The sequence below is a fragment of the Podarcis gaigeae genome (genome assembly GCF_964106915.1).
Source record: "Podarcis gaigeae genome assembly, chromosome: 7".
In the NCBI taxonomy this organism is placed as follows: Eukaryota; Metazoa; Chordata; class Lepidosauria; order Squamata; family Lacertidae; genus Podarcis; species Podarcis gaigeae.
In genome coordinates this window covers 57,439,137-57,455,076 of record NC_139683.1, presented here as the reverse complement: position 1 = coordinate 57,455,076, position 15,940 = coordinate 57,439,137, and the positions used below count along the sequence as shown (strand labels likewise).

At 41.6% G+C, this 15,940-nt stretch overlaps 1 protein-coding gene across 4 annotated transcripts in view; it reads left to right on the top strand.

The window, feature by feature from the left end:
• Positions 1–15,940, top strand: part of SLC66A2 (solute carrier family 66 member 2) — a 54,953-nt gene that overhangs the window by 20,699 nt on the left and 18,314 nt on the right. For 3 of the 4 annotated variants that reach the window (XM_083747055.1, XM_083747056.1, XM_083747054.1), the window contains one exon: positions 14,926–15,142. The exons of the other annotated variant lie outside the window; for it this stretch is intronic. In XM_083747055.1, the coding sequence (XP_083603181.1) occupies positions 14,926–15,142 (217 nt within the window). The remainder of the gene's footprint in view (positions 1–14,925; positions 15,143–15,940) is intronic. 4 annotated transcript variants of the gene reach the window in all.

Below are 15,940 nucleotides of genomic sequence, written 5' to 3'. Positions count from 1 at the left end.
TGTACTGAGGAGCTGGGGGGGGGGGGGGAGAAGCTGTGCTGATTTAAAAACAACCAGGTGGCACCACTCACCTCTTCCTGTGTTTTTAAAATGATCTGTCCTCACTTCCTCCACCAATTTCCTTTCCTTTCTCGTCTCCATCTGCTGAAATAATCAGCCAGCTTCCAGTTATGAATGTTAATTTAGTTACCATTTCATAGAGATTAATGAGGGTCAAAGCGTTTGTGTTGTTTGAGAGCCACTGCTTCAGGCTCCCTCAAGAAGATGATTCTCACTTAGATATATGGAATTAAATATGTGACTGCCTTAATTGGTTGATACTAGGACACATGAATATTTCAACAATGGATTATCTTGCTTCTGCCGTGTATTACAAGGTCCTACTTTAAGCAGTTACAGTTTTGGAGCTCAGCGTGTTGTTCCTGACTGCTTTCTTCTGTTACTAGAAGCCAAAATAGTGAACCAATTAACATATTACCCATCAAAGCAAACAAGAGAGAGAGAGGTGAACTCACTATTTGAGTTCAGCTGAGGTGCTTCTCTTGCTAGAATTCCTTTCCTTTTCCATAGCCAATGATGAGACTAAGCTGAGCATCCAGTTGTTTTGGAATTCAGTCTGATTCTTAATTTCAGGAATCTTCCATCCTGAAACTGGTCAAAATAAGGAGATAGAAAAGGAAGATGACTATGATTAATTCCAGATACAGATCATATAAGTGCTGATGATGTAAAGTCTTGCACTTTGAAAGAGAACATGGTTTTGATTTCAAAAAAGAGCATTTGTGGGTAACAGGAAACATCCCCCCCCCCCGCAAGAGTGAAATGAGTTCTTATTAGAAAAGAAAAGAAAAGAAAATCCCAATTAAACTTCTAGAAAAGATGCAACTGCTGTATTTAACCACATGAGGGTGCTCTTAGATCTTGAAACTACTGTTTTCAGTTTGTATAAGTTAAACTAAAAGAAGCAATTTCAGCTCTTAAGGGAAAACAAGAACCAATATTCTCTGGTATTCAGGGTTTTGATAGTGGATGTAATTGGTAGATGTAGCTCGTCTGCAGCATTCAAATGTTAGGATTACAGAATAGGGGAGGGACGATGAAAGGAGGGAATTGATTTTATTTTTTATATTTGGAAAAAATGTACAAATGCAGCCATTAAATATTGAAAGCATTTATGTAAGCACGGTGAGTATACATTTAGGATAAAATTTATTGGAGCCAAAATGCTGTGATTTTTGGAGTAAAAACCCCCCACCACAAATGGCTAGAGATTAAACCTAGAGATTAAACCCTGAATTTTCTTCACTTTGCATTGCTTCAGTGGGCACAATAGGAAGAACAGGCTGTACAGTGGTTGTATTTCCATGCCTTGGAGAAATTCTCACTACCCCTTCCCACTTTCCAAGATAAAATATTCTCTGGAGACTCAGCAATGTCAATGCTTCAGGTTACAGATGCTTCAAGTTACAGACTCTGCTAACCCAGAAATAGTACCTTGGGTTAAGAACTTTGCTTCAGGATGAGAACAGAAATCACATGGCGGTGGCAGCAGGAGGCCCCATTAGCTAAAGTGGTACCTCAGGTTAAGAACAGTTTCAGGTTAAGAACGGACCTCCGGAATGAATTAAGTTTTTAGAGGTACCACTGTATTTTAGATGGCAAACAGCTTTCCTAAGAAAAGATCAAAACAACCTGGTAGAAAGCAAAAACTGGTCTTGCTGAGACCTAGAATGCAGAAGAAACTGCTGCCGTTTTCAAATGTCTAGTCTCAATGTGGCATATTAGAGATGTGGTGCATCTGGGCCTTATGTAATCTTCCCAGCAGAGCAGAAAAAGCTCCCTTGCATGTGAAATGCTTCAGTGGCTGTATTTTAGAGGGTTTTCTCATTCTTCAGGTATTTGAAACACCCCACATTACATGATAGACAATAAACGACTTAGGCTGTAATTCTAAAAGCACTAGCAAGGGTGTAAGCTCCATTTGGTATTGTGGGTATTATGCATCTTCCTATATTAATACATTGGTGATGATTCCTTCTCTCTACTCAGAAGCAAAGGCAAAATACAGTGGTACCTCAGGTTACATACACTTCAGGTTACATACACTTCAGGTTACAGACTCAGAAATAATGCTTCAGGTTAAGAACTTTGCTTCAGGATGAGAACAGAAATCGTGCTCTGGCGGTGCAGCGGCAGCAGGAGGCCCCATTAGTTAAAGTGGTGCTTCAGGTTAAGAACAGTTTCAGGTTAAGAACGGACCTCCAGAACGAATTAAGTACTTAACCCCAAGGTACCACTGTATAGAAGACGCATAACAAATTGGAGCATTCATTAAAAAGGCAAGTTCTTGTTGAGTATATTTCTTTTTCCTTTATCTTTATGAGATAAAGCATCAAACAGCACTTCAGACAATTTTTTTCTGGATCCTGGTAGGATCCAGTTCTGAGTACCACAGCCTGTTAAATTGCTAAAGAGATGCCAACAGATCCAGGAATGTTAGCAAAAAGGGATGTACACAACTGGGTGCACACGCTGGACCCATTAGCACCACGTGACCTCAATCTAGATGATAGTACTAGCATCACGTGGCTTCAGCAAATGAGGGTCTTTCTAATAGCCCACCTTCAAAGCACCAGAACTGCCACCTTGGAAACAGCATCATTTTAATCAGAGCAAGGGATGAAGCAGAAGCTGAAATGGTTTGCTGTTAGGATTTAAAATTTGTTTTGTTAGTCACTGTAATATGTGTGTGGGTGTATATATTTATTTTCCATTTGTACTTTTTACACCTAGCTTCTCAGAATGTTTCACTGGATTTCATTTCTGTAGGCTTTGTCCCAACAAAGCCTCTGGGTGTTCAGGTGGTTGTTAAAATGGACTCAGTATACACTAGGTCATGGGTAGACAAACTAAAACCCAGGGGCCGGATCCAGCCCAATTGCCTTCTAAATCTGGCCCAGGAATCAGCATGTTTTTACATGAGTAGAATGTGTGCTTTTAAAAAAAAATGCATCTGTGGGCCGGATTGAGAAGGTGATTGGGCCGCATCTGGCCCCCGGGCCTTAGGTTGCCTACCCCTGATCTTGAAGGTATGTTCAAGGCACAATCTTGGATTTATCCTTTTTTTTTTGTTGGCAGTATATGCTAAGACTCATCTCTGGTCAGTATAAAATAGATGTTGAAAGCTAACTGGAGGATCAGGGAGCCATTCAGGATCGAGGAGGCAAGTCTTAAGGAAATGGCTTGGGATCCAATGGATATCTGCTGAGCTGGGACATTCCCAGTACAACCAGACTATGCTGGTGTAAACTCCGCCCCCCACCCCCTTGGCTCAGCTTGGCATACATTGGCATATTCCCCCCCCCCATTCGACTGAGCCAAGCCCAGTGAATATAAAGCCTTTACCTCCACAGCTACTGGAGTTCTGCTCTGGGTACCTCTGAATCCGACTCAGCGCCTTTACTGGGTCCAACAACCAGCTCCCACAGAGCTTGGGAACAGGGGTCAGAATTTCTAGTACAATGGTACCTCGGTTTACAAACTTAATCTGTTCTGGAAGTCCGTTCTTAAACCGAAACCATTCTTAAACCGAGGCAGGCTTTCCCTAATGAGGCCTCCCGCTGCCAGTGCCCTTCCACTGTTCGGATTCCATTCTTAGACTGAGGTAAAGTTTGCAAACAGGGACACTACTTCCGGTTTTGCGGAGTTTGTAAACAGAATCGTTGGTAAACAGGACCGTTCTTAAACCGAGATACCACTGTATAGGAAACAGTAGGTCCAGCCATCTCTGCTTTTCAGAGTCAAACACTGCCTGCTAATGTTTAGAAATATTATGACCATAGAACTTTTATCTGTTTCTGTGTCAAGTGAATGGATGAAACAGTTGATAAGCTGAAGAAAAGCCCCTTTTAAACCTGCCTGGCTTCTCTTCTAATCCCCCCCCCCCCCGTTTCAAGCAAGCAAATAGATCAATAAAAGGGATCCGACAAATCTCTCCTGAATAAAAATTCTTATTCATTATGAGAAAGTACTTGAAAACACATTAGTTGAGAATGCTATCCATACAATTTCGGAACTTAACTCTTAACTTGTGGGGTATTTATTTCTATTTAAAATTTACTGAGAAACATTAACTTTTTCTTCTGACAGTTTTAATTGAGCTCTCAATGGTCTTCTGCCCTCTCCTGCTGCCGAATCCTGTATTTTTAACACACTCTTTCTGCTACCCAATTATTTTTCCGCTGACAGTGATGAGTATGCATCTTTCTTATTTTGCCAGGACTTCTTAACCTTGAAATCTCTTTTGATAGCACAAACCTTCTCCCTCTCCGCCAACTGTTAGAGAAATGGGATAAACACAAGTTCAGTCCTGCTGTGAAGGCTTTCTGAGCTTGCTGACTCGCTGAGGCTTAACCTCCTTATGTTTGCACAGGGATCCAACTTCCAACTTCCTTCCTTTTGTCTAACTCATTACAGTTCAGGAGTCAATATTTTCTTTTCTATGTAGATTTTGCATCTCATTTAATAACAGATTACAATAAAATATTTTACTAAGCACCTGGTACCGCGTCTTCTAACAGAAAACTCAGGTGGTAAGTGCTGACAGGACTGTAGCTAAAACTGGACTAATCAGAAAATGAGGTTCTAGTATGTTTGGGAAAACCCAAAGTAATACTTAAGGGAGGGCAGCTCCTCCCCTGACAGTCCAATGGAGATGGTACATACTTAGTGTTTGCAGAATGCAGTGTGTCTTGGAAATAAAATCAGAATACTGCATTTGGAACAGGAGAGTTCCTGTCCATTTAGGTCCCCCGCCCCAATTTTTTGTACAGCAGTACCTCTGGTTGTGCACGCTCTGGGTTATGAGCTCCGCTAACCTGGAAGTAGCTGCTCCTGGTTGCGAACTGTGCCCCAGGATGCGAGCAGAAATTGCACACCAGAGGCGCCATTAGCGAAAGCGTGCCTCATGTTACGAGCGGTTTCCAGTTATGAACAGACCTCCGGAATGGATTTTGTTTGTAACCAGAGGTACCACTGTATTTGAAACAATAGCATAGGAAGCAAAGTGTCATATCCCTCAGCTGGGATTTAGAATCCTTGTTGGTGGGCCTACCATGGCTGCAGGATCTTGCAAACAGTTTATTCTTGCATGTCTCTACAAGGCCACAAAAACATTTTGCAGGTAGTTGACCTTGGGAAGTAAGATCAGTTTCACATTTGAGGTCGTATAACTTAGTCCTGCAGGCTGAAGCCTCACTGCATTTCTGTATGGGCTGGACAGTTCACGTCTGTGCTGTCACCCATATGACGTTCTATATTCAATGTAGTAATTTAGAACAGATAATGCTATCAATAAACAAGCAGTCATCTTTGTGCAGTATCAATCAGCTGAAGTAAAGCGCTAACTGACAGGCTAGTTTGTAAGATTGTCTTCAGCTTAAAGATATAGTAACGCATGTCATCACAACATTGATGAATCCTGCCCCAGTGTCCTCAGCTACAGTAAAGCCTGAATCTTGGGGATCATCTGCTCTTGATTTGATTTAATTGCCAGCATAATTGTTTACAGATCAGATTTAGCAACACTCTGGTCTAATTTTTTTTGAGATACAACAGCCATTTTGTTCTCAAGTCCCCTTGCTGTGGTAGAGGGAGATTTTCATTTTTTTTTTTACGTGGATTGAGATAAAGTTTTAGTTTTTTCTTTTTTCCAGATTTGAGTCCTTTTCTTATTTTTGACTGCTTTTCTTACTGCCTGATCAATAAAAGTATCCCAATGAAGTGCAAAAGCAAAGTTAGATGGCAAATTACAGCACTCACAGGAAAGAGCTCAAGTCTCAGACAACCAGCCCAAGAGCTGACGTCCTCTCTCCTCCCACCCCCATTTATTGATTTATATTTGGCTGTTGGTGCTGCTGTGCCTTGTTGATGTGCTACAAATGTTAAATGATGCTAGGTTCAGAATATAAATACATCATTTTGTTTCTAACATTTTTTTGCTGGTGCTTTAGAAACTTGGGTGTAAGTGCCTTAACAAAAATACCCATTAAGCCATTTTGTGAGTGTAACTGGCTTTCAACGCCATACTGCTTGTGAATTCATATTTTGTTGTTTCATGCATGCCTGAATTACAAAGATTGGATTATACAATAATCCATTGAAGCTGTAAAGAGTTTCCATACAGACATGTAGAAAAAAGGTGTTAAAACAGAGCTTTACTAGGTATTCTCTATACATTTTTGGTTTTAGCATTAAAAAAATAATAATACAGCTATGTAGAGAGTGATCCCTAAGATGGTAATGCTGCTGCCTCAGAATTTGAAGTCTCTATAGCCCTGGTTTTAATTATTTGTATTCACTATTCCTATCTTCATAACTCTCCACCTTTAAGGCTTTCTAAGGCATGAGAGCTGACACTAAGTGGAGCTCTCCATTAAAATTTAGGGAGCAATACTAAGCATTGGAAGCCAGTGTAATTTACAGCGCCTTACATTAAGCTGGCATAAAGTACACCAGAGCCAAAATCTGTTTAGTAGTGGGGCTACTGCTGGCTGAGATAACCGAAGCCTAGCAGGGAGAAAACAAGCCTTTAAAACAGTGTTTCCCAACCTTGTGCCTCCAGATGTTTTTGGCCTACAACTCCCATCATCCCTGACCACTGGTCTTGCTAGCTAGGGATGATGGGAGTTGTAGGCCAAAAACATCTGGAGGCACAAGGTTGGGAAACACTGCTTTAAAATAGTGTTTGACCTACACCATCCTTTGTGCTAGTGCACCTTCCTCAGGATTGCTGGGTCATGTGACCAAGCTGATCAATGTTAAGATCTAGAGTCAGTCTGCCCTGCCTTGTCCCTCCCATTGAACACCCAATTTTCAGGGCTCACAGTCCCATAACTTCTGCTGGTTTTGCCCTGGCTAAATCAGGATGGGGGAGTTATGCTGGCATATTTAAAATAAGTATTTTAAAATTCATTTTTTGGGGTAGATTAAAACATTTGCAGATTGACACAGAAATAGAATGAAATGGAGTGGAAACATGCAAAGTAGAATGACATAGAAATTCCTTTTTATCCATCTATACTTAGAAAATAATCAAGGTTAAAAAAAATAGCTGTTGAACATTGTTCTTGTATTTTTGCTTGTGTGCCGTTGTATTTTCCAGCCATATTTGCCCCATTACTGTAGACTTGAGCTCTACAATCACTGAGAGGAATAGCATGTTCTTTCGAGGTATCAGTTATCAACTGAGCAATTTCTTCACCTCTTTTGTTGCTACAATCTACAGACTTCCGAAATCTTACTGGAATCTCATGCTGCGTTTCTTTTAAACGTACATACCTCAAAAGAAATGTTGTTCAATGTGGGAAGAACCTGGTGTGAAATCTACCATTACTGCAAAGTACTTTGCAGATAGCCTCTCAAGCAAAATGTGTTGTTTCTCAAGATTCAAACTTGATTGCCGCTGTCTTTTGGGAATGTTTTAGGCAGAGGAATGTGACTATTTGTAATATATTCTTTTAATTTCCTCGTGATGAGATGGGATCTCAGTGGTGATACATCCAATGTCAAGACCTACATTGTGATTACTCCTCTCATCTTCCAAATTTACTTCCATATGTGTCTGTATGTCTGTTTCTTTCTGTCTTCCATTTCCATTTCCTGCATTTGCCCCTTCATCAAAATCCTGTACATGATTAACCAAATCAACTACTCCTCATATGGTGATGAGATTTCCAACAGTTTCCTCTTCCTTCAATTCTATAGGTGAGTTCATTGAAAAAATGTTTTGATGCCACACTTAATCCACATGGAAAGAGTGTTGACCCCCCTCCCCCTTTTCATTTTTCTTGTATTTTCTTTGCTGGCCTCCTAATTCATGAGAATACATTTTGGAGAGATGATTTATAAATTAATATTTTTATATCTTTAAAAAAGAGGGAAAGATAAAAAGACAAATATTATATACTAATAATTTAGTAGTAGTAGAAGTAATGGTAGCAGATTAGTAGTAATATTTCTGTACTTTAGTATTCAAAATTCTACTATATCTGGTACATTAGTACCAAATGTGACAATGCTGTGTTAGACTCTGTCATAAAATAGTACTGAAGCGGTTGCCATGGTGATATAGAATCAGAAAGTAGTGGGGTAAATATGACCCCACTTATCCATTTAAGGGTTAAATCACACTGATAAAGTGATGCTATTTTGAAAGTAAGTGATATTATTCATTATACCACTACATTTCTCAACACTACATAATATTATGGATCATAATTTTTATGAACTATGACATAAAGCTCACACAAAACTAGCATCTAAGACCTTAAGGCAAAAATGCAAAAATGCAGATGTGGAGTGTTGTGAGGGATTTCCTATGTAAATTCAAATACATTTAATACTTTGATTTTTAGAGGAGCCAACTACCTACCTAACGATTTGCTCCTAAACAGGAGTGGAAAATTCTGAGAGTTGTTTTGCCCACTGTTTCCAGTTTATTTATATGAGACAAAATTAAGGGAGACTTGGCTGGGATGTGACTAAAGTTGCCACCTTCCTCTGTAGTAAAATATTACATGCTATAACTGAGCTCCCTTTAATAAAAAAATTTAAAAAATTGTCCAATTGTGTATCTGAAGAAGTGTGCATGCACACGAAAGCTTATACCCAGAACAAACTTAGTTGGTCCCTAAGTTGCTACTGGACAATTTTATTTTTATTATTTTTTTTATTTTGATTGCATCAGACCAACACGGCTACCTACCTGAATCTGATCTCCTTTTGTTCAACTGTAAAACTGTTCTCCGGGCTTCACCATTCTTTCTGTCAGTCTCAGCTTTATTTGTAAGCAAAATTTTAAATATAAGTAAAAATTGCAGTACCTAGCTGTGCTCACTTGACCAAAACAACAACAATGCTGCAAGAGCTCCCTTCAAACTTTGCAGCTTGTTGCAAGTTGGCCAAAATAACTTGAGTTGCGCAACACTGTTTCTCAAGTTAACCAATAATTCCAATTTAACAACACTTTTTGTCAGAAAATGTACAAATCAAAATACACAGAGATGAAGAATAATCCAGTAAGTATAAATATCTTTGGTGGGGTTTTCTTTTGGTAGAGTGGGGTTTTTTGTTTTTGCTTTTATCAAGACCTTTACAAATATAATTTGAATCAGTGCAAATATCAACTATCTCCTGATTCTTAGGAGAGTTGTTTGGAAAAAATAATTCTGCCAGATGTAGTCTGCTCTTCATCTGTTCATGATACTGGGGGCAATGAGTTGCTTAGCCCTCCTTTGCTTGAAGGCGGGCTGATGTCAGTGCTGACTGACACACGCTCCGCTTCGCCAGCAGATGGCAGTCCCTTCAGTAGGTGAGGCACGTCACCCGCATGAGAGGCTAGGCAAGCCTGCCTTCTCAAATCTTTCGCTGGAACTTTAGTATCGCCTCTCTTGATTGGCTGAAAGAAGTGGGGCACTTGGCAGAAGAGAAAGCGGTGGGGGGGGACTGGACGATGTGTCATGGCATTTAATGTAGGATTGCACAAGATGTAAATGCTAGTCTTCACACTACAGTGGTACCTCGGGTTAAGTACTTAATTCGTTCCGGAGGTCCGTTCTTAACCTGAAACTGTTCTTAACCTGAAGCACCACTTTAGCTAATGGGGCCTCCTGCTGCTGCTGCGCTGCTGCCGCACGATTTCTGTTCTCATCCTGAAGCAAAGTTCTTAACCCGAGGTACTATTTCTGGGTTAGTGGAGTCTGTAACCTGAAGCATATGTAACCTGAGGTACCACTGTATATGCAAACATTTTCTGAGGTCCCAGGGAATTTTTTGCTATCGGGCCCCCTTTTCGACCTGTGCAAGGCTACAATGTACCTGTTGCACCTCCCTTTCCTGGGCCCTGGGCACTCTGCTCCGCTGCCACTCATGTTTCCACACTGTCAGGAACTAACCCATAGCCTGGTTTCGTGTGATGTCAAAATCTAGGTTGATGGTTTCCTTCTATGCAGTCAAGCCCTGAGCTTGTAACCAAGATTTATTCTTGTCATACCACTCATGCTTTATTTGTGGGGAGCAAACCATGAGTCCAGGATTAGACGTAAGGTTGAGCCAGACCAGCTGCAGGAGTGGGGAGGAATACCCACGATTTCAGTAGCTTGCAGCACCACGTTTAGTTTAACGTGGCATATGAACCAGGCCAATACGTGTGCTTTCAGTTGCTCCTTTTTGCAAGAAGGAAATAGTGCTGTAGCAATTCTGTGCACGTGGCTGTGCAAAAAACATCATGAATACACATTGGGGGGCTTATTTAACTTCACTGCAAACCAGTGTCATCTTGACTTCACTTCCGTCTGTGTGTGGTTCTTGGGAGGGCTTGTTGCCAGGTCATTTTGCACCACTCCCCCCTACCCCCCCTCTTCTTGCTGTATTGGAGATGTGACCCTGGATGGAACAGACAGAGCAGTTTGCAGCTTTCTCATTTTATAAAGCTCTGTGTTTGGGTGTGTGCGTGTGGTTTTCGGTTGAAGTGCCTAAAGCTCAAGAGCTTGCGTGCTCTTAGCAACTAAAATTGGTGCAAAGTCTCTTTTGCCTTTTTCATTGCACTTTTGAAAGGCCAGCTCGCTGGTGAATTATATCAAACTTTCAGTAACATCAAACCATTTTACCAATATGGGTTGTTGTTGTTGTTTTGTGTGTGTGTGTTGGGGGGGGGGAGAAATCAGGTGTTCCTTTTCATATCAGTGGGAAAAAAATACTATGATTTAGATTATTAATTCACCACACCTATATTACAATGTATAGTGTGGCCAGGGAAAGCAGCTCTTGCCAGCTCATATTGTGAATTAGCCCATAGACTCGACTCCACATCACAAGGTGTTGGAGTAGAAGTGGCCCATAGAGGCAGGAGTGGGGTAACTGAGGAAGACTGAAGCAGGAAAAGTTAATGGTATTATGACTAACCTCAGAGAGGATGTTTGGTATTCAATATACATTAATTTAGGCCTGGCAATTGCCTATTTATTGATAGAGGAAGACAAGCCAAACGTCAAGGTATGTAGAAGATTTGTGACTGAATCTCTTGACACTTTTCCAATGAAACACAGCCAAGGGAGGCTGCCAAGTGGACTGGAGCCGATGTATAGCTCAGACGATGAGGTTGGGCAAACTTCATGGTGCTTAGAAGCTGTGAATAACGAGGAAGCAAGCTTGCGCTTTTTCACTTTACCCATTGGATGTGCTTGTCCCGTGCTCTTGTCCTCACCCCCATTTGGGGCTGACTTTGGGCTTGAGGGGGTCTAGGGCAGTGGCTTTCCCTGTCAATGGTCCTAGCAGCCTTGTTTGGCTGGAATGGCAATGCTCCAAGCTAGGGCTGAGCAATATATCAATATATTGTCCAAAACTGGTTTGAAGTCCATATTATGATATTGGTTTCATAATTATTTACCTGGTGATATAGCATAACTCATGATTTGTGTGTGTGTGCGCGCGCGCGTGCACACACACTATGCAAAAATCACAGTGCAGGAAAAGCTGTGAAGCCAGCCAATGCCTCTACATCTTCCTCAACCTCTTCCTCAACCTCGGCCCTCCAGATTTTTTGAGACTACAATTCCCATCATCCCTGACCACTGGTCCTGCTAGCTAGGGATCATGGGAGTTGTAGGCCAAAAACATCTTGGGAGCTGAGGTTGAGGAAGCCTGTTTTACATAGTTCCATCCTTATTTCAGACATTGCGATATATCGGTATAATCGTTATGTTTAGTTGGTGATATATCACAATGTTGAAAAACAGATATCGCCCAGCCCTACTCCAAGCAAGAGTTGTTGGTTTCTCACAGTGTCCCAGAATAATGCAAAGCTGCAGGTATTGCTGGGAGTTAAAACAGAGCTTAGATATGGCTGTTCAGGGTTAGGAGGGCCGAGAGCAGGCATAAAAGTAGGTTTTGACAGGTGCTGTGGCCCTGGCACCTGCTCAAGAGTGCCAGGTGCTGGCCCTGCTGCCCCCCATAAGTGTACAGGCTTTGAGCTTTGAGGGCTCCCTCGCCAATCTTCTTCTCAACCTGCAGATGCCAGGAGATGTTGCAGCGTGTAGATTAGGAGTAGAGCTGGCAAACATGATTCTGCTGCTCCCTCCACACATTGGCTAATATATGGCGGAGGCTTTTGCTCAAGCTCCCCATTGTGTAGAAGGAGTGAAGTTTTAATCGGCTTTTAAACTATTGATCACAAGCACTAACCCATGGGATAGGATTTCAGTGCCACTCTGCCTTTTATTCCTTTTTAAAAATGTAAAGCGGATTGCCTCCTTTGCTTCTTTCGTTAGCGCAGCTTCCCTTTTTGGAAGCCGAAGTGCATGGCTTGCCTCTGTGTTTGATGAGCCCTGCTATCACAGACCACTTGGCAACAATTAAACTGGTACTCACCAGACCCCTCAAGCCTGCTTTTCTGTTACAAGCACATGGAATCTGGCACACTGCTTTCTGAAATATTGTTAGAGCAGATAGCCAGCTGGTAACTGGACTGTAATAGGGTAGGGAGTTTCATTATAGCTACCCTCTGAAAGTTAATGCTCATCTGTGTAGAACTTGGAGGGAGGAAGAAGAAACTCCTTCCATTTTTAATGTTCCGAGCAAATACTCCTTTCAGTATTGTCCTGTTGTCTTTTATTTCTTCTTGTTTGTCTGTTCTTCTTAGGAGATAGTGTACATTCAGACCTGCTTTGGGTTGTTCTTTTTGGTAGTGTGTACACAACTGCTGCTTTTAACCTGGTTTCTATAGAAGACAAGATCTTTTTCTTCTTGTTTATTTTTATAGTATGCTTCAACACTCTTAAAATATTATCCATCAAAATTAGTGAAATTAAATGTTTGGAGAACAATCAAGTTATGTGTTAAAAGTTGTAACAGTGCAATTTATGGTCTTTGTCTACATTTTCTATATCTATATCATTAAAAAGTTGTTAGCCATCATAGATGTAGAACGGAAGGGTTAAATAAACTGCTGCTAAACAATCATCCCAAATCTAGACTGATGCAGTCATTTAAAATATATTTTAAAGCCACAAAGGTATTGGGTGAATTTTGGAAGCAATGTTTCACAGGTGTGTCATTTGCTATATCATTTTATTTATATTTCTCCAAGGCATTTAGAAGTAATTATTTTGCCATGTAACGTGACTTATTTAGAACAGCTTTGCAGAATATTCAAACCCTATTGTTTGTGATGATTTAAAATACTAGTTTAGTTATCTGAGGAAAGATTAGCAACATTAGGGAGTGGTGAAGGAAATTCTGGAAAGCAACATGACATTATTTACTTCTTCTTGGAAGAAAGGGCTGGTGATATCCGAAACAGAGCAAAAAAATTATTATGCACCAAAATAGACTTGCATTTTTTAAAAAATACATCTGTTTAATTGCACCCTTAAGAATGCATTTGACTGCTTTTAGCATAACTTTGATAACTGATTTCTCTCCAGCAAAGCACCCAGTAATATCTCCCTCTCATTCCAGTGTAACATGTGCACAAGCCCATCAGTGTGCACTAACTTTAGATACAATTCTGGACCAAAGAAAATGAGGGAATGATTAGCATCCGCTTTCCATGTCTTAGTGGCATGCAAATGTAAAACTTGCTCATATTTCCCCATACAGCAGGGATAGGAGAATCATTTCTGACCGTTGGGTATTTGGGGTGGGAGTGATGAGAGCTGGAGTCCAAAAACACCTGGAGGGCCACAGGTTCCCCATTCCTGATAAAGAGAGTTGTATGAGCTGTACCTTGAAAGGGGACATATGCTTGTGAGCTGTACCATCATTGGGAGTGCATGCATCTCTTTGCAAAGGTCGTTTGTACAGTACAATGCCCCAAACCGTGGCTCTGGAGATATTCTAAACAAGCTCAAAGACCAGATAAACCATACTGACTGAAAAGGGAATTTGTAAGTGAGACAATGTATGTGTGAGATTCTCAGACTTCTCTGTTGGTGGCCATTCGTTCTGTGGCATGATCGTGGTACTCTGTGGTAATATCTCAGTGCTTTATCAGCATGGCTTTTGTTTCAATCTCTTGTTGTTTTTCTTAAATCAGGGATGGGTAACTTTTCCTCCAGAACTTTTCCTTCCAGGTCTGTATACCAGTGGTAGATGGAGCTGGGGGGGGGGGGACTGGCTGTAGCATGGGATGCAGTAGGTTACATTCCAGGTATGCAAAAATCAGAGGTTTCTATACTTACACCTCTCCACCCACCCATCCATACAAGTGAGCAAGTCAGTAAATAAGCAAGCAAGCAAGCAAGCAAGCAAGCAAGCAAGCAAGCAAGCAAGCATTATTATCGCCATACAAAAACAGACAAAAACACTTGAAGAGGGCATGGAGCAGGACCATTCATGGATGTGGCCTGGAAATAGAAGGGAGGGGTCCCAAGGACAAGGTAGAGAGGCCTGGAGGGCTGCATTCTAGGTAGATTCTGGAATTGGGCTGAAATACTTTTCACAAATAATGCAAAGTGTGTTTTGGCCCTATGATCACCCTTTTTTGTTCTCTCATGTATACAGATGCAGCCTTCTCATGGTTAGTGGCAAATCATAGCAGCATGTGTCTGAACCCTGTGTCATCTAAATATCCCTCATTCTGCTGCCCTGCAGTGTACCATGAACATATTCTAAGTTTTATCCATCACCACATGCTTGGTTTTTACCGCCTTCACCCTTCTTATCACTGCTCGTTACTAATGATTTTTTGTTAGTGTGTGTGTCAAATTCTCAAGTTTATCTCCCAGTTTAGTGTTTGTGCTGGTTTCTTTTCATTGCTTGGGTATTCTAATATTACTTCCCCACCCCCTTATGTCCAAAGACTATTGATTGAATTGGTTATTTTTGTGCTTTTGTTTATTATTTATAAATATGAACATTGTCTTTCAGATTTTGACTTGAACTATTTCTGGCACTGGAACAAGTTTACAGATTATGTGCAATGTGTTCTGGCTTTCACGGGAGTCACAGGATACATCACTTACCTTTCTCTTGACTCAACTATCTTTGTTGAAACTCTGGGCTTCCTTGCCGTGTTCACTGAAGCCATGCTGGGCATCCCTCAGCTCTATCGTAACTATCAGAATAGGTCAACGGAAGGAATGAGGTAAGATGGTATGCATGTCTCTTAAAATACTTCAGTCACGTTTCTGGCTCTGTTCACACACATAATTATTTCTCATTGCTTCGGCAGCCTTCCCAGAACTACTTTGATTAAAATAGGAAAATAACACAACAACTCTCTGGAGAGGCGAGGGGGGAAAGCTGCTTGGAAGGGTAATTTCAAGCTGGAAATGGCAAACAGGGAAAAGGGCTGCAGAACTTTTCTGCCTCAACTTTTCTTTCTCTTATTGCCCCCTTTCTCTGAAGCAGCCTTTTCCTTTTTTAAAAGGGCCATTGGGTTATGGTAATTTACCTATACCTTCACGCAGGTGGCGCTGTGGGTTAAAGCCTCAGTGCCTAGGACTTGCCGATCGAAAGGTCGGCGGTTCGAATCCCTGCGGCGGGGTGCGCTCCCGCTGCTTGGTCCCAGCGCCTGCCAACCTAGCAGTTCGAAAGCACCTCCGGGTGCAAGTAGATAAATAGGGACCGCTTACCAGCGGGAAGGTAAACGGCGTTTCCGTGTGCAGCTCTGGCTCGCCAGAGCAGCGATGTCACGCTGGCCACGTGACCCGGAAGTGTCTCCGGACAGCGCTGGCCCCTGGCCTCTTGAGTGAGATGGGCGCACAACCCCAGAGTCTGGCAAGACTGGCCCGTGCGGGCAGGGGTTCCTTTACCTTTACCTTACCTCACCCTTCTCTCCACCCTGGGGTTTCACATGCAGGACATCCATTTGAAAATCTGTGAGTCCATCTGTGTCCAGATTCAACATTGCAATCAAACTTGCATTTGATGGCCCCTTCAG